The sequence below is a fragment of the Solea senegalensis genome, linkage group LG17 (genome assembly GCF_019176455.1).
Source record: "Solea senegalensis isolate Sse05_10M linkage group LG17, IFAPA_SoseM_1, whole genome shotgun sequence".
NCBI lineage: Eukaryota > Metazoa > Chordata > Actinopteri > Pleuronectiformes > Soleidae > Solea > Solea senegalensis.
Genome location: NC_058037.1, coordinates 3,532,972 through 3,558,668, shown reverse-complemented (window position 1 = coordinate 3,558,668; position 25,697 = coordinate 3,532,972). Strand labels below are relative to the sequence as shown.

The 25,697-nt window shown below is 41.6% G+C and overlaps 1 protein-coding gene across 1 annotated transcript in view; it reads left to right on the top strand.

Annotated features, from left to right (window-relative positions):
• disp1 (dispatched homolog 1 (Drosophila)) overlaps positions 1-25,697 on the top strand; it is a 95,676-nt gene that overhangs the window by 48,819 nt on the left and 21,160 nt on the right. Inside the window, exon 4 of the mRNA XM_044049330.1 lies at positions 23,045-23,789. Within this exon, the coding sequence (XP_043905265.1) occupies positions 23,086-23,789 (704 nt within the window). The 5' untranslated portion in view covers positions 23,045-23,085. The remainder of the gene's footprint in view (positions 1-23,044; positions 23,790-25,697) is intronic.

Here is a 25,697-nt window from a genome sequence, read left to right as displayed (position 1 = left end):
CTATGTTCTCAGAGCAGAGTGTTCTGCCCAGTTCCCGGAGAGAGGGACACGGCCATAAAACCTAAAGCATCGTCTGTGTAGCACAACAAATCGTAGTGTTAGGATGCAGCGTGCCAAACTTTTTTATTTGCCCGTCATCCATAGAGGTTACGTCATTATGTATTTCAGCTACAATACAGTAAGAATATCGCTGCTTTTTTGGTCCAGATCACATGACGACACGGAAATGTCGTGTGGGATACACAGCGATTCTACAACCTTTTACTTTTAGTCGAAGACTGATTCTGCCAAAAAGTACCACAGAGCGCTACAGGAAGTCTTTCCTACCTGTGGTCATCGGACTCCACAACTCCTCCCTCCCTTAATGTTTGACATAAATGTTGACATCTGCCCAACATGTACATATTGACTTTTTACACAAGAGTGCATATGTTTACTTTTGTTTGGTTTTGTTTTTTTTATTATTATTATTCTTAAATATTTCTATCCTTTTTTTCCATGCTCTTTGAATAGGTGCAGCTCTAACATAAGAATTTCCCCTCTGGGATCAATAAAGTATTCTGATTCTGATTCTGATTTTGATCACTGGATTGGATATGGGACAGATGAGATTGTAAAGTCCAAAATCCTACGTACCGCATGCTTCACTTTGCACACTATGGCTATAAAAAATGTAAATTAGAGTCCGCATTAGCATTTTAGCTGAGTCATGTTGTGGGCTGTTCATTTCTTCTTTATGGGAGAAGAATAATTGTTTTTGTTTGTGTCAATGTCTTGAAATGGCTCGCACAGATGTTTTGTTAACAGCTTCATAGGTCAAAATTCAAAAGGGTCTAGGTGGATAGTAGATAGTTGAGTTAGTGATATTGTTAAATAAAAGTCTATCACATTAGTACAATGTTCATCTGCCCAGCTGTTGGAATGTTCCCATCCACGTTACCCAGTGAGGAGTTCACAGAACTGGGAGGAGAAGCAGTGAAAGTCTTAAGGACTTATATTGTTAAACGTCTGGGAGGACCCAGGACTCTTCCTCCACAAGTAAGATAGTGCATTTGGTTTTAGGCGTAGGTTGTAGCTTCAGGTCAATCTGGGGTTGCTTTTGTTGAGGCTTTTTTTTTTGGAACTGTCTCTGTTTCTTCACTGTTTGCTGCCATCTCGTGAAACTCTGAGGAAGTACCATTGGCTACAGGCAGCATCGCTATAGAACTATGTGAGAGAAATCAAGTTCCTTAAAAATCAAGTCGCCCCAAACCATTACTTTGATTCATCAAATCAATGAATTGCCCAGCTTTAATCCCATTAAACTGCTGAATGCAGTAGACTTCACTTCTGAAGCTTTTCAAGGGTGTTCCTTTGGATTTTTCGGTCAAACTCCAACCTGTTTGGAGCCACCTTCTTGCTTTACTAGCTCAATTTTGCTGTTGTAAGTATCACTTCCATGTGTTCAACGCCAATTGCCTTATACGGCATTGTGTCAATTCACAGTAGTTTTCATGTTACAGACGTTTGTTTATATTCAAAAGTTATGCACTATAGTTTAAAATGTATGGGTTTTATTTCTGGAACGTTTTTTGGATTCATTTGGATTTTGTTTTGAATAAAACGCGGTTGAACTTGAAAACCGACGGCTTGTTGTTGAAATCAGACGGTCCCTGGGATTACGTTTTGTCATGTTTAATCTGAGCAGGGAAATGTGGTATAGAAGGGAATGTCTTGATTTTGTTTGAGTCGGTCTTTCGTAGAAACAACCTTGAACAGTCTTGAATAAACCAGATGCCCAGACTTGTCTAACAGTATGAAATCTCGAGAGATCTTGCAGTGACACAAGTCTCTCAGTCATTTTGTGGCGGTGGCTGCATCTGGGCCGAATGAGAAACCAGAAGTAACACAACAGGCAGTCACTATTACAAATGTGTTTTGTGGCAGCTTTTTGTCATATTATGCGGTCAGTCACAAATTACACAATCTTATATTTTGGGGGAAATAAAAAACAAAAAAAAAAACCCAATGCGGAGGATAAGATCTGGCCATGTGATTGAAAACAGTCCCTCACAAAGCAGGGGGAAAAATGAGTGTGTGTCATGAACATCCTGTCAAAGAAAGTTGAACCCGTACGTTCAGCTCATCTGTCCACAATAAAGGCGGCCGTGCGAAGGTCCTCGGAGAGCACGCGATGATTTAGATGGAGAAAGCGTTTTGAAGTGGCCTGGAAGTGGAGGAGAAGTTTCTTCACTGACCTTGTCTGCGATCCAGCTGCAGTGACATTTCAGTGACACTTCAGCTTCAGCCTTTTCCCCTCGTATCAAAGTCGTATCCTCATCTCTTCTTTCTCCGAAACCCCTTCCTTCGCTTCATCCTTTCACCCCCCCCTCCCCTCGTCTGCACATGCTCACCTCCGTCTCAACGATTGCCCAGAGGTTTATGACGGCAGGATGTGATCTCACACCCTCCTCCAGCCTTTTCAACCACACATAGAAAATGTCATCATGATTTTCTTTCCCGTCCTCCTCCATGAGGCCATCTCGTCCTGCGAGACCGCTGTGGCCCCCGGAGAAATTTGACACATGGATGTGATCTTTCAAATTTTATCAGTTTTTCCTCCAGAGAGTCTCTCTGTGCTGCACCGCTCGGGCCTTTGTGTGCTGCCATAAAAATGCCTTGACTGTTCCCTTTGTTCAGGTTTATTGTTATAATTTATTATTTCTTGTATATCCTGTTTTCTTCCATGATGTGGTTTTCCTGTAAGAGGTTTTCTGACTAAAACTTATTCCTTCCTCCTTTAACATTAATGAAATAGTATATGTCCTAATTTTTAATAAAAAGGGTCTTAAATTATGACAGGTATTTGCCCACAATAATGAAATCAGAGGGTTAACTGATAATGAAAATCTCACACTTCCACTGTGTCTGTACACTAATTCTGCTGAAATGGAGGACAGATGTCAAATCTGTCATATAATTCATTACATTTGTATTTTAGACACTAAAACCAGAAAGAATCTATGGCAGTATGGCCAGATTTTAAAGTTATTGTACACTTTAAAGCTCCAGTATGTAACTGATGTCGCCTAAACCCTGCTGATGTGGCTACCCCTCCCACTTATGGGGTGTTCCATTTATAGTTGGAACTCGGAACTTCCAAGGTGATGGGGCGCCCCAACCTTGGATTTCCAACTTGGAAACTCGGAGCAACCACACCAACTTCCACGTGAGATTCCAGGATATACATACAACATACAACACTGCTAATTTAGCGTTAATAGCACTTCTGTTGTATTTGATCCACTGTAAATATTTATCGTACACATAGTGCTGTTGAATTTTTAACCGTAGACATGTTGCTACGCTGTTTGTGTGCACAAAAAAAACACGCGTAGAGCGTTGTTATCGACTGGTATTGCTAATAATGGCTAGCTCGAGATAGGGTTATTTTTCCCACTTCTCAACTGGAATGCGGCAAACTCGGGAGTGTCGTCACTCCCAGTTGATTCAGAACAACTCTTAGTCCATATTCCAACTGTTCACTGTCAGAGAACCAAGGATCATTTCTTATTTGCCATCTCATTTGCCTTTAATAGCACGGCTCCTATGCTTCTGCCTGAAATAACACACTGAAAGCAGTTATATCACGACATGTTGCAGCGAATAGACAAACACTGCACTGTTTTGATGCTAAAGAATAATTATATTGCCATAATTATTGTCAGTGAATTGGCATTGTTAGGTGAAGCTCAAACATGGAGCAAGTACACAAACAATATTATCGACAGTGTGTTTTCATATCAGAGGAAGTTTCTTAAAAATTAAACATTTTTTGGACAGGGAACATTAACACGTGTTGGTATAAACACCTGCTGGAAAATACCATGCTCCTTTCTCAAAAAGAGGATGACACACATGCACATTGTGTTTGTTGAGTATAGTGGCTGGGGGGATGTCTGTGTGTGTGTGTGTGTGTGTTTGGGCAGTTCCTGAAATGCTGTTCCCCTTTTGATGAGCAAACGCTAACTTTAGTCTCCTCAAAGCCTCTCATTCTTCTCTCCTTCCGACTTTCCCTTTTCTCCCACGGCCTAACTTCCCTGTTGTCCTGTTTGTTTCCAAGATCAAACCAGGACTTGGGTTCAAACAAATCTCCTTCTCCTTTCTCCTTCTCTGCTCTGAGGTTTTGCAGACACTCCTCATTTGCAGCCGCTTCCTCTCTTCAACTTGATAAGAACCCTGTGTTTGCATACCACCGCTCTCCCTTCTTTACTTTCTCCTCTCGTGGCCCGTCCCTCCCCTCCCCACTTGTCTCCCTCACAAAGACAATAGAAAGAGGAGTTGGGATGGAACTGTGTCTTTTCCCAGACCAGAAAGTTGCTCTGGAACCTGAAAAAGGGACGAGGGAGACGTAGAGAAGGAGGGAGGAAGAGAGGCAGGGGTGATCAGTGTTCAAGAACAACAAAGGCCTGGTTGAGCTGCTCCAAAGCCCCTGACACCATGTGAAATCCTCAGGAAAAACAGATGTAATTAGACGGCTGCGCCTAGTTTTGTGCCAAAAGTGTGCATATTTTAATGCGTTAAAGCAACAGCGGAGAAACAACAGGCCTCTGTTCCTAATTTCTTCACACTGTCTTGTTCTTCCGCCAAGTAATAGCAGCTGTCCAGTATTGATTCTTTATGCGATATGAAAACCTGATAGTATTGTTTGGACTCTTCATCGTGAAAGTGACGTTTTTCAAGAATCCTAATCCTAGTGGAATCATTTTTGTCTAAATTGTAAATCCTCATCTTAAGAACCTAATAATATTGGTCAAAGATGGTAAATCCATTTGTTTCTGTAGTGCAGTTAATTATCTATTAGACATGTAACACTTTAAATCAGGTTTCTGAAACTCATATAACCTGGGGGCCACTGAGCATGTAGTCTGGTCAGGAGGGGCCAGTTGAGTGAAAAATATTTGAAATTTTGTGGTAAAAGCAACTTTTCAGGAGTAGTGGGCGACACAAGCTTCATTTGTGAAGTGTCCATCTTGATATGGAACGATATATATATTTCATAAAAAAAACACATTATGATGCAAAATTAATCTATCACTAAAAAAAACCTTATTAGAACTTGATATTAAGTGACAGGTTGCATGTGGTCTGTGGGCCGTGAGCTTGAGTTAAACAAAACATTTCCCAGTCTGTACAATCTGTTGGTTAAAATTGACGGCAAACGTCTTGGCACCAGTCTTGATCGCAGTTGTATTTTTGTAGTTATTTAAAATAAAAGAGAGGAGAATCAGAATGTTTCTGTGCAATCAAGGCAGAAAACTAAATTTGTTCATCCAATTTTTTTAGAGTTTTAAATGATTCTCATTTCCCGATATGTCTGGATAAGTACGACTTTTCTCAGTTTCTCAGTCCACAACATCCGGGCAGCTCTGTGAGATACAAGCTGTAAAACTGTAGGTTGAGTTGCGTCAGTGACAGCGTTCTGGCTCCGTTCTGGTTTATTATCTCAAACTGCATTGAAATCATAGCACATTAAAATTATTTCCTCATCCACAAATCAACAAGTAGTTCAGCCTTTGGGTTTTGCACCTGCCAGCCAATGTGAGTCCAACATGTGCATGTGATGTCATTCACACCTTTGGAGTAGCCAGCACCTCGGAGAAGAATGTTGACTTTGTGAAGAGCTAAACCGCTCTGCCAATCTCTTAAAGTTGGAGCCAGCTGCTTTTTTTTTATTTTTTATCTCGTTTTCTCGTGCCCTTGTATCTGTCATTTTCTTTTATCTTTGTGCTGTGTGTGAAAGGAAATGATAAGAAACAGACAGATGGGTCATCTGGATCCCGCATGTCGATGTGCAACCACAACAACATGGCTGCCACCTCGTTCATCGCACGGCGTCCTTCCAAACTAAAACCCAACTGCACAGTATGTGTCATTTCAGCGTGGTGTATCGCTATTTATCATTAAACTGGAGAGGCACATAAAATGTGAGCCAAAGTCATTTCTTTCTTTTTTAATAGAGTTACTGGATTGACTTTTAGAAAAAGAGTAAAACAAACATAACATGTGCAAAATAAATATGAGGGCTTTGGAAGTTTGGGAAGCGTTCAAAATGCAAATAATCGTCGGGCCAATCGCGGTGCTGACCTTTGAGAAAGTGCAGAAACTCAGGGTCCTAAAGGATGGAAGCTGTAAAATCAACTGTAATGTCAATAGTAAAAAAAAAATAAAATGAACAAAAACAGATTTTTAGCCACTTCACAAAAGGCTCACCTAATAGAATCTAAAATCCCTTAATTCAGTTATATTCAAGAATATTTTCATGGTTTTCTCCTGCCATTAATGAGCCTTTTGTGACTGGAAATTAAAGATTAAAGCTGCTGCTCTCCTGCTGCCTTGATAAATCAAATTTCAACACAAGACATTTGAACTTACTGATGGAGGCATCATCAACACCTACCTGTGTGTCGTGATGAAAAATCCACATTTTTCTCTATGGAGAGACTTTGGTGGAGGGGGGAAAGCCATTTAAAAAGTGACCCAAATTTCAGTTCATGGGCTTGACTATGTTTCAGTAACTCATAAAACCACAACCAAATCTACACATATGTCTGTGATAGATCTAGTAGTTTCATGGCATGATGATCACTCAAAAGACTAGGTGGTGAACTGTAGCAGGTTAACCACTTAGCTGAGAATATAACCGTGCTAGTCAATCACAATAGCTTCCCCATTCGTCTCAATTAGAGATACAACAATATGAATTATCTCGGTTATCAATATTATCACGGTATTGTTAGATGTGTTCAAAATGTAAAATGTACTGAACACACAATTATTTTACTGTCAACATCCTTTAAAAATCCTTTATGCCCAGACTTCTGATCGCGAGTGCCGTTCAGGTGCTGCTGCTTCTCCAGGAAATGAGCAGTTTTTGGGTAATCAGTTGCGGTAATCAATCACGGTTTTAACGATAATTAAAATTTGAAACGGTAGTACTAACCGTTAAGAATTTTACCGTGGTCTATCATCATACCGGTAATCGTTACATCCCTAGTCTCAATGTTTTGTTTTTACTCTCCCTGAAATGTGTATTCTATTAATTACCATCTGGTTGTTTCTGGGACACAACGTTCAATGGGACACTGACTTGTTTACACTGTTATAATTCACTTATCGTGACCATGAAGTGAACATTTGACACGATTCACTTTCTCCTGGTGAGTAAAATGGACTTCTGTTGCAGTCAAGTGTTTTTTCACCTGACCTATGATATGTAAATCAGCGTACTGTTGTCGTTTTGACATCCACTCAGACTTGAATACATGTTGCGACAATGGGCCCTAAATCAAACAAACCGCGGGTCATCCTTCCGTTTGATGTCCCAACTTAAAAAGCCGTTATCATCAAACTAACTCTACAACATGTCTTTATGTCAAGCACCATGCTTTCGACACAGATATAGTATATACTGAGTATGAAGAGAAGTGCAGATGGGCGCTCAGCGGCTGCTTTACAGTGAAAACATACAGTAGCTTGCCAAAGAAAAGTCAGTCCATTATATCATCTCTTTACAGCAAACTAAAGCATATGTACAGATTGTCCCTCATGTCAACATAGATTCACGTGTAAAAAAAAATAAGATAAATAATCCCCATGTGCTTTACAGGCAGTAGACCAAGGACAAAAGACTGTGCATACATCTATGACAATAATACAGGTGCAGGACAAAAGGTCTGAACTATACTGTACTATACAGTACATGATTTTTTTTCTCATCTACTTTACTTTTAGATTTTCTAGTAACAAACCAGAAGATCCTCAAATAAACATAAAAACAGCTTCTTACCAAAACCCTCAAAACTCTTTTAAGCATAAGACTTAACGAGCCCTTCCACAGACATACTGGTTGTTCCCTTTTTTGGGGGGATTCATTAAAATTCATGGGTGTTTTATTTACAATATGGTTGTACTATTATCTTAATCCCTGTGTAAGTAAAATGTTTCTCTATTTGTTTTAATGTCCTTTTAATGTTATATTTGAAGACTTTTCAGTGGATTAAAGTAGGGCTGCAGCAATCAACTGATTATTAATCGATTACTAAATTATTATTTAACTATTTTGATTGTTGATTAATTGGTTTCTTGAAACTTGAAACAAGTTCTGTGAACATTTTCTGGTTTCCTTTGCTCCTCTTTGACACTGAACTGTGGACCAACCATAACATTCAAAGATATAATAATAAGATATTATTTTGAGGTCTCAGAAACACCTACTTGTAGCATGTTATGGACAAAACTAACTGAGCAGTTGAGATAATAATCAACTGATTAATATATAATGGAAATAATCATGAGTTGCAGCCCAAGAGTAAATAATAACTTTGTGGTTATAAAAACACCAGTTGCAGATGGAATAAAATACAGTTTTGGGGAAACTAGTGCTTCATTTGATAATCAAAATATTAAACAGTTGGTGCCTCTGAGGTGACCCCACTTCATACAGGTGCTAAAGGTCATTCAGAGCACCAACAGTAATCTTACAGATCAGAAAAGTCTCACTTTTCCTTTGCATTTTGTATAATAAATGTGATTTTTCTTCATCAGATTGACGTCATAAAGCAAAGGGGGCATAAAACATTTTCACACAAGGCCTCTTGTTCCTCAGACTGAATGCAGAGAAACTCAAACATTAGCCTTCATTCATGTTTCAGCCATTCCTCAGACCCCTAGGGTCCTTCTGGGCAGACGTCAGGGAGCTCAGCACTAATTGGGTAGGAGATGTCCGTCCTCACTGCCAAGGTGTCGAAAGGGATTGGGTTTCCCTGTTGTGACCTACAGAAGCCAGAGAGCAGCGTGATCAGAGCCGCCTGTCTGCTTTTTGTCTCAGACTCTTATTCACCCACTCAATTACAGTCGCACCCCTTTATTCATTTAATTATCCACGAACACTCTAAAACCACATTTTAATGCGGTTTTTCCCCCTTTCTTTCATTGCCCTCTCTCCTTCACTTATGCTTGACAGACATTATCACATGCAGCGGTCGGTGAAAAGCTCAGAGGGCTTCTGAAATTACCTGCCACCTTCCTGTACATGTCAAAGCACGTGATGTTCCAGCTCCTGAACGCTTTGCCACGAAAATACTCTTAATGTCCCTTTTAAATCCCACAATCAGTTAAATCCTAAAACTTCACAGGATGAAGACATTTGCATGTATATTTCCCCTTACCTTGTTCTCTTATGTGTTGTACCTTTATTCGACACACTCCCGTTTAACACCCAAGTTAGCACATATGCATGTTTCTTGTTTGTTTGTTTCAACTAGAGTTAAAAAATAGACAATTTTCTAGTGCTGGGTATTTCTAGCAAAAATGCTATGGCATTGTTAGTTGTTTAGTTATGAGAGCCAGGCAATGTAATGTAGTGTTCACAGCACGATATGTTAACGAGAGCAGCTTAGGAGATGCATTCAAAGACCCTGGTAAATTTCTTAACTTGGGGGATCTATAGCATGCAGAGCTTAGAGGAGCAGCTTCAAGATGCATTCAAGAAAGCTTGTAAATATCATTGTGTCTGCAAGCACCCATTAAGTCCACTTACTAAATGCTTGCTGGTTCCTCCTTGTGGTAACAGATGCACGATAGTCATAGTAGTTGTTTGAGTTTTTATAATAAAGAGAATAATCTAATACTCTAGCCCATCCCTACTCTCTTCCAATTCTCAGTAGGAGTTTGCCTTTGTGGTTTTGTTATGTTTTTATTTGCAACAATGCAACAAACTCCCTGTAAACCATTGTGTTGGAAATCCGAAGCAGGGAACAACAAATGAAAGAAACTGCCGTGTGAACCATTGAAACACGTGACAACAGTATTTCTGTCCCTCTTTCAAACTTAATAGTGGCCCAGCCACTTTTTGATTGCTGTTTGAACGTTGTGCACTCTAACGTCAACCCAGAAAAGCTGTGTTCTCGGCATCTAGACTGCCAAAGTAAAGTTGTTGAAGAAGTCTTCAGAGTCTTGATTGGAGCCAGAGCTGATAACAAACTTGTGTTGATTGTGGAGTTGTGTTGTTGACCAAGGAGTAAATGCTGATTTTATCAGATAATAGTGGGTTTTTTTTGGATTAAAATTAGCTAAAGTTTGAGCTTCATGTCTGCCATGGACCTGCCATACAGTACCACAGCCTATAATGGTTTAGAAACACCTTGTCCTCTTCTATGCCCTCCTTCCTTTTTGTTTCATACTAAATTTGTCACTTTGACGAGTTGTGTGCAATCATCCCTCAGTGGGCTTTCACCACGGCCTCCGTTCTTCCTGTCCAGTGCAGACTTTGATGTGGTTCCCCGCTGTAGCGGTACCAGCTTTGGCCCAGGCTGGCTAAACCCAAACCCATTTTCTCTCATGTTGTCCAGCACCACATTATGAACTCAATGTTATTCTTGGGGGAGGAAAGAATTTAAGTTCATTTAATGCTGAAATACTTTTGGGGCCGTCATTTCAAAGAACTGTCCTGAGCTGACCGGCCGCATGACCACCATCGGTGGGGCTGGTGATGTAATAATTTACAGGCAGCTCCCACAGAGAACTGGCTCTGAGCCTCAGCATCATAATTTGAAGTATGTTTGGGACTGAAAATAACTGCACTAAGATGTTTCTAAGAGGCTGGATGATGGGTACGGATTCTTGGGCAAAGATTCTTGGACAGTGGTGATGATATAAATCTAAAATATGTTTTTTAAGAGGCAACAGACTTCCATGTCCCAAGTTTGGTCAATGTCCTAAAGATGCAGCCAGGCATGGGAACGGCATGAGAATTTGTTTTTCACGATTAGCCTGACCAAAATAACTATGATTCACAACATGGCTGCAATGATAAAACAACATAATTTGTTAGGGTTAGGGTTTGGTCAAAAGCTACATCAGCTTTAATGATTGATTAGTATATAAACATATGTCTCAAATAGGAATGTAAACTTAATTTTATGATTGCGGATGAAATAGAAATGGTACAAAACACAATGAGCTCTACACAGTGTATAAAAACAAAGTTATTTTCATTAGCGACAGCTACAAAGCCCTGAAAGGTTAAGGTTTTTGGCTGAGCCCTGGGGGCCAGCTGTGAGTGAGTACCTCACTACAGCAGATGATAACAGCTTGCTACATGAAGCATGTCCTAATCCTGGTGGACAGCTGAAATGAAAGCCAGGTACGGCCCTCTTCCTTCCCAGAATTCCCTGTGATGAGCCTCCTCCCCTGCTGAGAGGAATCAGTTGTTTGTGAGCAAAATGTTTTTCCAGAAGAATCTCCAGCTATTTCTCTTTGCTTAATCAGGGACATCTGATGAAACCGAGAGATTACAATGAATACTATAAATGTCTGCTTTGTTTCCAGCCTGATATTATAAGTTGTGTATGATAAAATTATCCTGTTTCATATCAGGCATTTTACTGAGCACATTCCCTGGCTTTGCAGACACAATGACTCCACTTTTTCAGCTACATTAACCGTCTCTGCCATTTTGCTCTCAGCTGTTTATGACATAATTGACAATAAGGAGCAATAAACAACAGATTTCATTTACCACATGAAGCACAGTTGTAAGAAATATTGAAGTTGTTGCTGCTTGTTAAACACACAGTATGTAATATCTGCCACTAGGGGTTTCTCAATTGAAAACAATAACAGAAAACTTAGCTTGATTACATCATTAAGTCGGGTGGAATCATGGGAATTGTTGTCCGGGGAGAGCTCTAGCAGCTGAACACTTAGTCTTAGGCTTAGTGGCTTTGTGGTAGAGTGAGTTGTCTTTCAACTGGAAGGTCGTGGGTTCGATTCCTGGCTTTGCTTGTCGATGTGTCCAACCATTGTTGCCTGTGATGTGTGACTAAGCCGCTGTTTGAGTGGTCAAAACGAGAAAAGAGACAATTCACGGGCTAACTAGACTAACAACATGGCTAATAGGCGCTGGATATTTACTTCTCTACTGCGATGTTTCATAGATGGTTTGCCCCACTGTCATATATGGGTAGTACACATATGTGGTTGCACATTTGTAACCAGAAATCATGCAGCCACGGTATATATGAGGGTTATTGTTGCCTGTTTTGGCGCTCAATGAATTCAGTTAAAGTTCTGCAACTCTTCCATGGTCATTCCACAATAGTGAAGACGGTTGATGAAAGTTGATGGCAACCGAAATACCTTGAATATAAATAGAGTTTTGGAAACATTTAGCGACTATAAGTACGCAATTAAAAAAAAACAAATTGTCACTATAGATATGTAAATGCAGAAATGTTACATATAAACCTTTATTTACATTTGTGTTAAACTTACAAGGCTTTTTATCACATCTGCGTGTGTGCATGTGTGTGTAAGTGATGTTCTGAACCAGAATAACAGAGGTAGTTGTCCTGGACTGTATAATCCAAACTGAAAATATTCAGTCATCAAGGATTTATTGACTTGGACAGTTTCTACACTCGCTGAGGTTTGAAAGAAACCACTGTAGCCCTGGGCTTTTGTTGCCTTGGATGGAGATGGAGCGAGGAAAAGGGAGCAAGTAGTTATTAAGCTAAACCTGGAAGGGCAGCCAACACATCTAAACAGAAATCTATAATTAAAGTAAACTGGTGTGCGAAGAACGGGTGTGGCTGTATTAAGGATTCATGTGGTAGGGTTTCAGATAATTAAAGGATGTTTATTATACTTGGGGTTGTTGAAAAGCCTACTGTGGTAATTTCATCAAAATCTACTTAACTGAATATTATCATATGCATGTTGTTTACCGTGTAGTAAATGTCATACTTACATTCTGCTAACTATTGTTCAGTACTTGTGTCTCGATGAAAACATATATAATGTAGAAAACATGTAAGCCTGTATTTTAGCCAAAGGTTTTCACTCACTGTAGCTTTAAAGTTGAATAGCGACATTTGTGTGCTGTGCTATGAGGGCAATTCAGGAAATGTCAGTGGATTTTGATTATTGCATAAAAACAAACACAAATTTGGGAATGTTTTATGCAGAAAGATATATAGTCTTCACAAATGAACACAATTTAAATCAGCTTTGAAGCCTAAATACAATCTAGTGAATTGATAGACGGCTCCTCTCATTTTTCTCCTGCATCTATATATTGTGTCTTCATACAAGTTCCTTGTGTCACACATAGTTGGCTCTGATTCATTTAAGGTGGGATTTTATCATCTGATTGTTGTGTTAATATGATTTGCACATTAAAACCCCCCGAGTAGAAACAGAACATTAGGAAAAAGTAGAAATATCACATGAAAGTTTTTCCAAAAGTTACTGTGTGGACTAAAGGTCAATGTGATCAAATGCTATGGAAACGGTTTCAGCAAATAAGCGTCATATTTTCGTGGTGTGATGATTTGGAATATTCCAGCTTCGTCACGACATCCCAACGTCACATTCAGATCAGTCAGAAAAACATTGAAGAAGAGTCTATACGGGCATCAATTCAAGGGGCTATCTGGGGAGGCCAGTTGTCAAAAGTCATGGCGGACATATGAAAATGTTGAAAATGCTAGTTGTCCTTAAACTCCCTCATAATTGGGACGTCTTATATTCCATCGCCAAAAAATCTGCTTGCGTTTTTTTGTCTATTTTGGATCAAGCACAAGAAAGCCTGTGGTTGACTTCTGTGCACATTGCACATTCCATATCGCGGACTTGCGCGTCAGGGTCCTTTAGTATCCCATTTTACTATCAAAGAAAAAGACAACGATGCTACAGCTCCCTTGGACGCGTCTGGTTTGAGCAGCTCACAGCTGAAAGGCCCGTGCAGGGGAGTCGGGGTGTCAGTCCGTTGAGGGTCGCCAGGTCAAGGCTTGGATGACTGTCTTTGGTGACTAATTTTTCTGTTGTAGAAATGTTTTTCTGCTTGGTTAGCGACGGAAATTCAGTTTGCGCATGCGCCGACCACGTGCACCCAGCGCACTCTTTGCACACGGTTCCAAAATCTGGGCCACAAGCACAGCCTGCACGTTGTGCTTTGATGATACAATTCGCAGCACGCATACTGTGTATCGATACTAATGCAAAAAAAGACACAGAAGGACATTAAAGGCGACATCGAATGCTTGTATCGCACATATATGTTAGTTATGGAGGTCTACTTACATATATTAACTTGTTTTCATGGTTATAAACCTCCTAGTCGCTGCAAACGACTGGACTCTGTTGTGATTGGCCAGTCAACAAGAGCTTTCCCACTGTCCTGTGATTGGCCAGGTACCTGGAAGTGACATAATTGGTAGGCCAGCTCTCAGATACACAGCTCCCCCTCTGGCACGGTGGATGCTCTGCATCTCAGCAGCTACAACGAGAGTAGTTCTTCTTCTGCGGTTGAATGTACGCAACCGGATGTGCCCGCAGCAGGAGGCGCTACGGTGGTGAGAGGCGCGGTGAGGTTTTCTGATGACAACATCAACATACGGAAGTGCCGATCCGTTTCGCAGAGCCCAGGAAAACAATAAAAGCCTATTTTCTCAGCAGTGGCTGAACTGTTTGTTCTGAAACTTTAGGGTTTCATAAACGATGTCATGACGCAGATACACACACAAACGCAGCGTTAATCATTGAAAATGCTAGTTGTCCTTAAACTCCCTCATAATTGGGACGTCTTATATTCCATCGCCAAAAAATCTGCTTGCGTTTTTTTGTCTATTTTGGATCAAGCACAGTAAAGCCTGTGGTTGACTTCTGTGCACATTGCACATTCCATATCGCGGACTTGCGCGTCAGGGTCCTTTAGTATCCCATTTTACTATCAAAGAAAAAGACAACGATGCTACAGCTCCCTTGGACGCGTCTGGTTTGAGCAGCTCACAGCTGAAAGGCCCGTGCAGGGGAGTCGGGGTGTCAGTCCGTTGAGGGTCGCCAGGTCAAGGCTTGGATGACTGTCTTTGGTGACTAATTTTTCTGTTGTAGAAATGTTTTTCTGCTTGGTTAGCGACGGAAATTCAGTTTGCGCATGCGCCGACCACGTGCACCCAGCGCACTCTTTGCACACGGTTCCAAAATCTGGGCCACAAGCCCAGCCTGCACGTTGTGCTTTGATGATACAATTCGCAGCACGCATACTGTGCATCGATACTAATGCAAAAAAAAAAAACAGAAGGACATTAAAGGTGACATCGAATGCTTGTATCGCACATATATGTTAGTTATGGAGGTCTACTTACATATATTAACTTGTTTTCATGGTTATAAACCTCCTAGTCGCTGCAAACGACTGGACTATGTTGTGATTGGCCAGTCAACAAGAGCTTTCCCACTGTCCTGTGATTGGCCAGGTACCTGGAAGTGACATAATTGGTAGGCCAGCTCTCAGATACACAGCTCCCCCTCTGGCACGGTGGATGCTCTGCATCTCAGCAGCTACAACGAGAGTAGTTCTTCTTCTGCGGTTGAATGTACGCAACCGGATGTGCCCGCAGCAGGAGGCGCTACGGTGGTGAGAGGCGCGGTGAGGTTTTCTGATGACAACATCAACATACGGAAGTGCCGATCCGTTTCGCAGAGCCCAGGAAAACAATAAAAGCCTATTTTCTCAGCAGTGGCTGAACTGTTTGTTCTGAAACTTTAGGGTTTCATAAACAATGTCATGACGCAGATACACACACAAACGCAGCGTTAATTGGAGCTTCCGGTTTATGTCGCCTTTAAGGAGACGGAAATTGGGCCTTGAGGCTACAAAATCCTTAGGAACTACTTTTTAAAAACGATTAGAAACTTATTATGGGTAATTAGGTTGAATTACAAACCCTTGGAAATGTCGCACACTGTTATGTTACACCTTTAACAGCAGCTAAAAAAGTTGCACAGTTTTGTGTGTTGTGTGTGTGTGTTTTTTACAATAAACTCGTTGCTGCCTCTCGGGTGAACTGTTTGTTTAAAAGAGCCTCGCGGATATTTCAACTCAAACCAGAGGAGTCCCGAGTGTGTGTGTGTGTGTGTGCGTGCGCGTTTCTTTTTTACACTTGGTGGAAACGAAGCGCCGCGTGCTGCAGGTTTTCACCGGCGATAACGAGCGCAAAGCACCGGGAGACACGAGACACACGGTAGGAGATCCGTGTTGTGTGAGCGTTTGTTTGCGTGCGTGTTGTCCTACGTGTCCTCCGCTCTGCGTGGACTCGCCTCCCGTGACTGTTTGAAAGTGGGTGCAGTGCGAGTGTGTTTTTTCTGAAGTTGTGAGGAAACAGTCAGTGGCTCCACGCGTCTCCTCTGTTGTTGAGCGTCACTTCTAATCTGTGTGTGTGTGTGTGTGCATCAGGGATGGTTTTACAAGGTAAGTTCTCAAAAACCTGCTCTTCTAAACATTTTTGTTTGTTTTTCTCCCCGAAAATGTAATTTTTCTATTATCCGTCATCATTTTTTTTGAGTTTCTTAATAATGCTATACCTGAATTCATTATAGGACTGGACGATATGGACAGCGCAATTAAAGACGACGTTGTGCTCCTGTGTGAAAGTTAGTTGTGGTTTTTAAAAATCTTTATGGACAGAAAACAACAAAAGAAATGACAAAAACAGAGAAACCTTTTGTCAAATCTTAGGTAAAACATTTTGTGTAACTGCAACAAGTGAACATTCACATCATTGATTATCTGTCAATTAATTTCTAATAATACTACTAATAAAGTAGTGATTTGGTCCATAAAATGTTGAGAAATGTTGTATATTCTCTCTCAAACCTTAAAGTGATGATGTTCTCAAATGTCATGTATATATATATATACATATTATATTCCTTATTCTTATATTGTGTTATATATTGTTATTGAGTTATTGGCCAGCTCTCGTCCAGTATGACGTTGATGCCATACTATGATTACATTTCTGTCAGCCAGAAATAAATGTAAATCATTTTACTCGTCCACTTTATCCTTAAATGTGATGGAAGAATAAATCCATCGCCATCATCATCATCATCATCATCATCTGCTTATTGATGTGATGTTTTTGTTTTGTCTGCAGCCTCCAGAGTGATGCTGGTTTTAATATTAGGAAGGTTTTAGGACATCTTTCGTCATGTATTTATGTTGTGACTGATCAGTGATTTTCACTGTTCCGAGTTTTAAATGTCGTGACGGATGATTTTTAATGAAGAGCAGACGTGCACTGCATTTCCACAGAATAAAAAAAACAAAAAAACAGTCAGTGCTGCAATTTATGATTACTAGATTATGAAAAAAAGAACAATTTGTTAGTTATTTCTTGACGACATCCTCAAATGTTGTTTTTTCTGTCAACACACTGAAGCTGTTTAATGTCATAGAGGTGCAGAGATACCAGTTCGAACCAATTACTCCATTATCAAAATAGTTGGTGATTAATTCACTAATCGATTAGTAATCCATAAACCACCGCAGCATTAAATTCTATATGTGTGTATTCACAGTCTTGAAGTTTGTAACGGGCATGTCTGTGTTGATGGAACGACACAAACCGCAGGTTGTCTGAGTGCAGACTCGGCGCGCTGTCGCCTCCAGCCATCGCCGTCACACCGGTGTGTTTAACAGCCCAGCTGTGAAAGAAACATCCCCCGAGGGGCTCCAAAAAATGTGCAATATCTCTCCTGACAACCAGAAAACATGTCAAAGAGTGTGAGTGTCCTAAAGTCACGTCAAGCGTACGCTCAGGCCTCGCAGGGGCGACATGACTGCTGGTGTGTGTGCTGTTATTATTAGGAGCAGTGTGTGGTTATTAACCATCTCTTGACTGATTCCTGGTAATTGCTGCCTATTAGTTTTAATTAAAGGGATGCAGGGATGCCTCGCCTCGCGTTGCATTAGCCGCCTGTCGCCCCGAGGTCTCTCCATCGCGCTCGCACCCCATAATCACGACGATGACATGAAAGACGGGAGAAGAAGCGCGTCGTCATCACCTGCTTTTTAACCTAAACCACTTGCCCTTGGACTCATTAAACGTATAGCTTTGTTTTTGATCCGCTTTCTTTGTTATTTAAAAGTTTGGTGGATTAGATATTTCTTGTGGCTTGTGGTGGGTGAATAAAGTGCAGCCTCATCCCTTCTGGCACAAGTAATCCCTTTAAAGCTACATGCAGGTTTGGTACTGAAAATAAGCAGGAAATGACATGTCAGCACGTTTGGAAGTCTAGACAGAGTTTGACCTGTTGGATTAACGGTGACTGATGATGTTAGATGCAGTAGAGCTCCACAGTAAGGTAAAAAACATCATAGTGTGATTATCTGACCTGCGGTGGGTTTCACGGTTGGTCGGAATGATCGCCTTTGCATTTTGTTTGTCATTGTCACAGAAAAAGATGATGCTTTGTCAAATGTTAGAGTTTTTCTATCTTAACTTTAAAATTTTGGGGCCAGGAAATGCTGTTTTGTCAAATTTTACCAGAATCAAATGAGCATTTTGTGATTCTGATCCTTTCGTTATTAATAGTGCAGCCTGATTACATGCTTTTGTTGTTATGTCACAATGTGAGGTCAAGTTTTGACATTCCTTCCTGCTCTCCCTAATTTTTCCTTCCCCTCCTCCTGAAACTTTACTTTAAATTTAATTAAAGAAAAGTTAGCTCTTGCCTGATTAAAGGTCTGCAGCCCAGATGTGTGCACGGGACAAATGAGAAAGAAAGGAGAAAATCTTAATTCCACTACTTAATGCACTGCTCCTTCGATACTCCGCTCAGTAGCTAGCATTGCCTTCTTCTTTTTCCCCCTTTGTAATTACAACCAGGCTACACTCACCACAGAGCTAATATATATAATATATCTAGTTATTCTGTCTCCATAATTAAGCTATGTTTCCGTGAATAATAGATTGCATTTTTTTTTTTTTTAGCCTTTGCTTGGTTCAGCTTAGTCCAGCTGTCAGCTTTTATTTTGAAGAGAGACACAAGACCCTGCTTGTGTCTGCACAGACCGTCCTAGATGTCTCACCTGCCTGTCAGCGCTCAGCTCTGGTGTGTACACACACATATACACACAGAGAGTGTTGAGGCTAAATTCCAGACTACACAAACTCTTGGTTGCACATGTATGCTGCAGTGGAACAAACCTTAGTCTTGCATCATTGTTTTCATGCTTAATCCCTATTAAACGCCCCTGTTTCCGTGTCCCCCCCCCCTGTCAGCTCGGTCTCCTGACAGCTGTGGGAGACATACTAATGACTTCATCTGGACTTTCAGAGTTATTCTTCCTCTCCTCCTCCTCCCCCTTTCGCACCCGCTCCTCCTCCTCCTCCTCCCCCACCACCCCCTGACCCGACGAGGCTGTCATGCTCATGTTTCGCCGCTCGCTCATGTGGAGGTGTCACAGACCGCTTTGGTCACGTACACCGCATGTCTTTCGCTCGGGTGTGGGATGGGGAAAAACAGGCCAGTGTGATGTATCGCTCGCCACTCAAACGCAAGCACGTCCATTTTGCGGCAAAATATTTTTCGGGGGTCATGGTATGGGTGAAGTGGAATATCTCTGTGTGTGTGTCGACTTCTAGCAGTGTGTGTTCTGTGCATTTTGTGGGCGGAGCTTCAACAAGAGAGCAGCTGGGAAAGGGATGGATGTTTCAGTTGCATCAGTAAAATTGTGGCCTTTTATTGCAACCTTACCGATAACATCAGTAACTGGGGGGCGGATCAAAATATTTGGTGATATATCCTCGTCAAATACGGCGCTCTGAAGTAAACGGTCCCTGTTTCACTCGCCGGGCATCGCTACTTGATGTCTCCTCCGCCATTTATTGTGTATCGTATTGTATCGTGATGTGATTCCCATCACAGTAACAACACCGTAATAGCCTGGTAATACATTTGTAATAGAGAGGCAATGTTATGGTTGTGCCATTTTATTTCTAACGCAATTTTCACATTCATAATGACAATAGTAAGTGAGTGGTAATAAGGAGATAATAATAGTACAGCATTGTTATGACCCCCCTTTTAAACCTGACACTAAAATGCAATTTCTGTGATCAGATTACAATCACCTGAACACTTACAGAAAGTACAGGTGTAAATAAACCTGAGATGCAACAAGGACGGATTTGGGAACTTTGGGAACTGGTTGGAGACGGATTATGACCTCATTGAACCACAGGTGTATGCTTTTTCCATAACGATACCTGAGCAAATTAAAATAATCAATAGTCGGCCTATCATTGGCGGTAAAGAAATGATCCTCCATGATCCACCTCCTTATCAAAGCTTAAATATTGTACATACGCAGCACATTATGCAACATTAGTGTAAGGAATCATGCATAGAGAGAATAAACTAGTAAAACAATAATGTGCTTTCATGAGAAAGCAGATATTACAGTTGTGGTGGTCTGAGATTAGCAGCACCGTAGCCGTGAGCGTTTCCCTTCCTTTCGACTGTTTCTCCTGCCAACTATGTTGGGTATGTGATTGAAATTGTCCCTTAAAACTTAAAAATACACGTGAGGGACTGGAAACTAAAACATATATTGTCATATATGAATTCATTTATTTCTCCAATGTTTTTCTTAGTCAATTAGTGGATCATTAACATCCCTAACATCCTGTATGTGTGTAAATAGTGAGCTGAGAGAATGGGAGTGGCCAAGTAAGATATGTCACCTGTGACTCACTCTCATGTGGCTTCAGTGATGGATGACTTTTAGTGGATTTAGTGACCATATTAAAGGTGAATATACAGTATATGACAGGAAATGGCTGCATTAGTAATGAGTTTAGCTCTGCAGCCTCTGAAACACCAGCCTCCACTTCAGCGTCTTATCTCTCGATGGCATCACCGATGGCACAGAGTCTGAGCTTGATGTCTTCATGCATCAGAAAGTGAGTTATTCACAACACAGTAGCCTGACGCACTCGTGTGACGTTTGCAAGCTCGACCCCGTGAAAATAGAAACGCACATCACATTATGTATGTAATGTCAGGAAGCAGTCAGGAAGCAGTCAGGAAGCAGTCGCAGCTGTGATCCTCCACAGCACATGATTTCTCTTCAACTTGCCTCTAGAAATAGATTTGTGTGCACAGGAAAAATAATTCAAGCTAATTGTGCAAGTGAGGATCTCAAGCACAAGACTGTAGGAAACACCTCAGGGCCTGTATTCTGAAATGGTGGATATAGGAAGTGGCGGCATTAGGCCAGGGAGCCAGTTGCTCAGTGAGTGGATGGTAGTATTTCAATCAATCAATCAGTCGGACTTTATTTATATAGCACTTAAATAATAAATTTATATAAATATAAAAAGTGCTTAACACAATAAAATCAACCTCCCCATCCCAACCCCACCCCCTCATATTCAATGCTTTGATAGTCTATTAAAATTGCTAAAAAATAAAAAAAAACACAGTCGTCATTCTTAGTAGAGCAGAAATAATTGGCCGTATAATCTGTAAGCATGTTGAGCCATAAAAAAAAACACAAATTTGAATAATCATTGAATCATTTTGGTTGATAAAGCCACCAAAAAAAAACCCCAAAACTATTCATTTATTCTTGGACTTCCATAATTTACAGTGTTCACAGAGCATTACCTTTAGCCGCACATAGCAGAATTTAGGTGATCTGTTCTTTGACATTTTCCAAATTGTTGCTCTGATTGACTCAACAAAGTTAATTAACACGATTATTGTTGTTCATAAGTGGTGACATAAACACTTGTTGGTTCGAACACAGAAACCCATGCACAGGTCAGATTTATTGAAAACAGTTGAAAGCAAACATCTGCCAAGTCAGGCAGTTTACCGTCCCGCAGTGTCAAAACAATAATCTTTCCCATCAACATGGGAGATTGGTTTAAGGACACTTGAGCACGTGGAGGAGCAGATGATTGAAGCACTGACCTTCTGTCTAGTGGACGTCCCGCTGCCCACGCTGTCCCACCTAATGTCGTCTCAATGACGCCACAGTGTGTCTGTAATTTGGGCTCAGTTCCAGCACAGCTCACCTCGACCCCGCATTACCTGAGAAACACACCTCGGGCTGCGTTTGAAGTGCATCAAGCATGAAGCAAATCACACATGCTCCCGCCCTCTCTCTCTCCCCTCTTTTTTCCCCCCCTCTGCTTCACTAAAATAACACACAGAATGTCATTTGCACACTGCGGTCTCCTTTGAGTGTTCTGCAGTGAAAGAGAAAAGCATCAGGGCTGAAACTGTAGCAAAACAAACCGTTTCTCACCAGGACCTCTCCCATGCTTTGTAGTGTACATTGTATGAACACCACCATTTCTAATCACGTCATTTTCATGCTCCATAAATCATAGTGATCTGAAATAAGATTGGTTTTTCAAAACTTCACTTGATAGGTGTCCTTTTTTTGTTTTTTGTTTTTTTTGTGCAACCTGTATTACTCAACGGATTTGTACCAGAAATAAATAATGCATTAAAGGTGAAATTGTTTAGTCTGGTAAACCTAAGTGAAAACAAACATTTGAGACTGCATGTGGGTGAAGTTTGGTCAGTGAAATGTACACTTTTCACTCTTGGAGGACTTCTTTTTCTTTTCTTTTAGCATCAAACTGAATATTGCGACCCAAAAAGTTTTAATAGTTAAATGTAAAGCCATTAGTGCTTTTTTTTCTGCTTAGTGCACAGTTATAGTATATTAATACATATAAAAAAACTGTCATGAGTCATGATTTATTTTTTTAGGATAGGCAGGACGGGTTTTTATTCACAAGCTTAAAACTCATGTAGGAGTAGTAGTTATTTCCTGGATACAGAGTAAATGTAGAGGACATGATACATATTGAAGTATCGGTACTGGTTTAAAATCACTGGATTGGACATCATAAAAAGATAAAAAGAATAAATGTAAAATCTACTATAGGAACCCTAAATATCATATAAATGCCTAACTGAGCACAGACAGTATTTTTTTTAAATAATAAGCAGCAAAATGAGTCATGTTATGGGCTGTTTCTTTGTCTTTGTGAGCAGAATAGTTAGAGCATTGTATTACTGTTATTGATGAATGTTCAGCTCGCATGTCATACGACTTTTATAGCATCTTAACCAACACTCCCGCTCTGTTAATCCTGACCTTTTTCTCTTGTGTTTTTCCTTTTCTCTTCAGAGGAGTGACAGTGTCCCTGCCAGGCCCACTGGGAGAGGACCATGGCCCTGAGTGATGTGAGCGTAGACCATCTGGCCCTCAGTAATGGAGGCCACCATCCTCTGTGTGCCAACGGGACTGCTGCCCCCCCAAATACCATTACACTTGTCAGCAACAGCCAGGACCCTCTCACAGCTGCCTCCAGCAGTGATGGGGATGAGCATGTGACTGTGAAGGATGTACCGTCTAAAGTTCACCAGAAACCACAAAGATCACTTGTTGTCCAGAGAGCAAACAGACCGAGGCAAAATGGCGGCGTGGTCAAACAGAACGGCTCCGTGAGGAACCTTTCTCCGTCCTCTGCCCCCACCGCAAATTCTTCCTCCGTCGCCGTCGCCGAATCCCAGAGGCTGGCCGGCCGCCACCCGCCCTCCGCGCACTCCCCGCCCCCCTCCTCACCACCTCCTCTCCAGCCTCCGCCACTTTGCTGCCAGCACTGTCACGTCCACGCCACCCTCTGCTGCCCCTGCGGACAGCAGGATTGTCCGCTCTTTCAGAATCCAGGCACAGGCGCAGGCACGGGGCCTGGCTCGGTGCCCCCTCACCCCGGGACGACTTCCTCCTGCCCCTGCTGCCTCTCTGCCTGCACTTACACCCACCCTCATCCCCATCCTCCTCACTCATCCTCCCCTCTGTGCCTCCATCAGCACCATCACCAGCGTTGGCAGGAGCACCTCCAGAGTCATACACATACCACAGGAATCAGGTACGGGAAGAGGGAGGGGACGTCAGTATGATGTTGGTCTTGTGTGTAAAGGTTGACTGATGTTGGATTTTTAAAGGCTGACAGAATAACTTTAGTTAACAGCACAAACAAGGCAATTAATTGGGCAATTTCCTTATGGAAAAAAAAAATCAGAAACTTTGCAAGGCCAATATTCATGACACAGAACGTGACAGTGTTTAATTAATGTACTGCATCTATTTTTTTTACAAGGTGGCGGCAACAGCAGCAGCAAGCATTTGTTCAGTACTCGTTTCTGCGTGAACTGCGAGTACATTTGCAGAAGTATTGACAATCCTGAGGGTCATTAAATGCACCCTCATAACAGGCTGTGGACCCCGCATTACTCACACTAGCTCTCATGTGCTGGAGTTTGATTGTGGTTATTTTTTTTGGAGTGTAGAATTGCCTCTGGACCCATGATATGAGCTTGGTTTGCTACTTTAACCTTTTCAAATACCCACAAAAGGCTCATGCAAACATTAACATGCAACATTTCTGTTGCCAGAAAGTGATTTGGGCTCCTACCTTGTGGCTGAGGGGATATTTTGCTTTTGTTTCATTGAACTATGACATATTTTAGACACTATAGCCTTCCCAGACCCTTTTACCTGTTGAAATACCTGTAAAGGGCAGAGGCAGCAGAGCAATCGGCCCCCCGTCACAGGCACATGTCACTATTTGGGCACAGACTCCTGGAAATATGTATGATCAGTGACGGACAGCAGCTCTGGTTTTTATCTATACAACTGACAAGCAGGAGACTAGTTTTAAGAAATTTGGTCGAGTGACCTGTCGGACAGTTTTGTCATGAACAGACAGACGGACGGACAAACACTCCTTGCATTCATGGGTGCAGACCCTCCTGGCTACTGGGACACAAATAACTAAAGCAAAGTTTATCCACACGATGAGAGAAGAGTTCTGTAAGTTGTTCTTCAAATTTTGCAAGACCTACATTCAGGCGCACACATGTGCTCACATGTGGCGGCCATGCCTCCTCCAGTCGGAGCAGAATGTCAGCATTGAACTCCTTTGGTTGGCAAACTCCTCTTCCTCTCCTCAAGTGATCCATTTTTAGTGAGTTGGTTCTTTCTCTTTTACTCCGAAACCACAGGCCTTCCACCGCATCTGAAGCTGGAACCATTTAATGCCTTGCATAATCATTTGCATAATCCTGTATTTACCATCTCCACGGAGAAGGGGAGGCAGGAGGTGAAGGCATTTTGCTGCAGTTATTATTTACTCATGTCTGAGTCTGTGAGATGAGACCTTATTCCTTGTTGCTTCTCAGCGTGGAATTTTCCCCAACTCAAATTAAGTTGGGTCTCCCCTCATAACTGTTTCATTAGATAGAGGGACGTTGTGGGTGGCGTTGAAAGATGAGGTTTGTGTAGCCACAGCGGGTATGTACACCAAACCTGGTGTGCACACATTAAACCCTGGGTGGGCAGAGACCGAGAGCCAAAGCAGTATTGTGTTGCAGGCTTTTATTTGCCTTCACGAGCATCTTCTCCCTGCCCTTCACTATTTTTACTCTATTAACACTCATTCTGTCTTCATTTTACCCCCCCCGTCCCGTCCCGGTCTGTCTCTCCTTCCTTCGTCTCTTGTTCCACATCAGAATGGAGAGCAGATGTGGCGTGGGACGTATATGTGTCTCTAATGTTGAACTGCACTCTTATTTACTAAACAGGTCCCTCTTGTTCAGCGATGACAGGTTTGAATTACAGGGACTGGGTTTTGCTCCAAGACTGCGTCCACAACCCCCTCCCCTTTCCTGTATAGTGCTGTTTTGTGTGTGTGTGTGTGTGTCTGAGTGAGTGAATGTAGGAAACAATGTGTGCCTCAGTTGTTGTGTAGACCTTGAGACCTTGTCTCATTCTTACT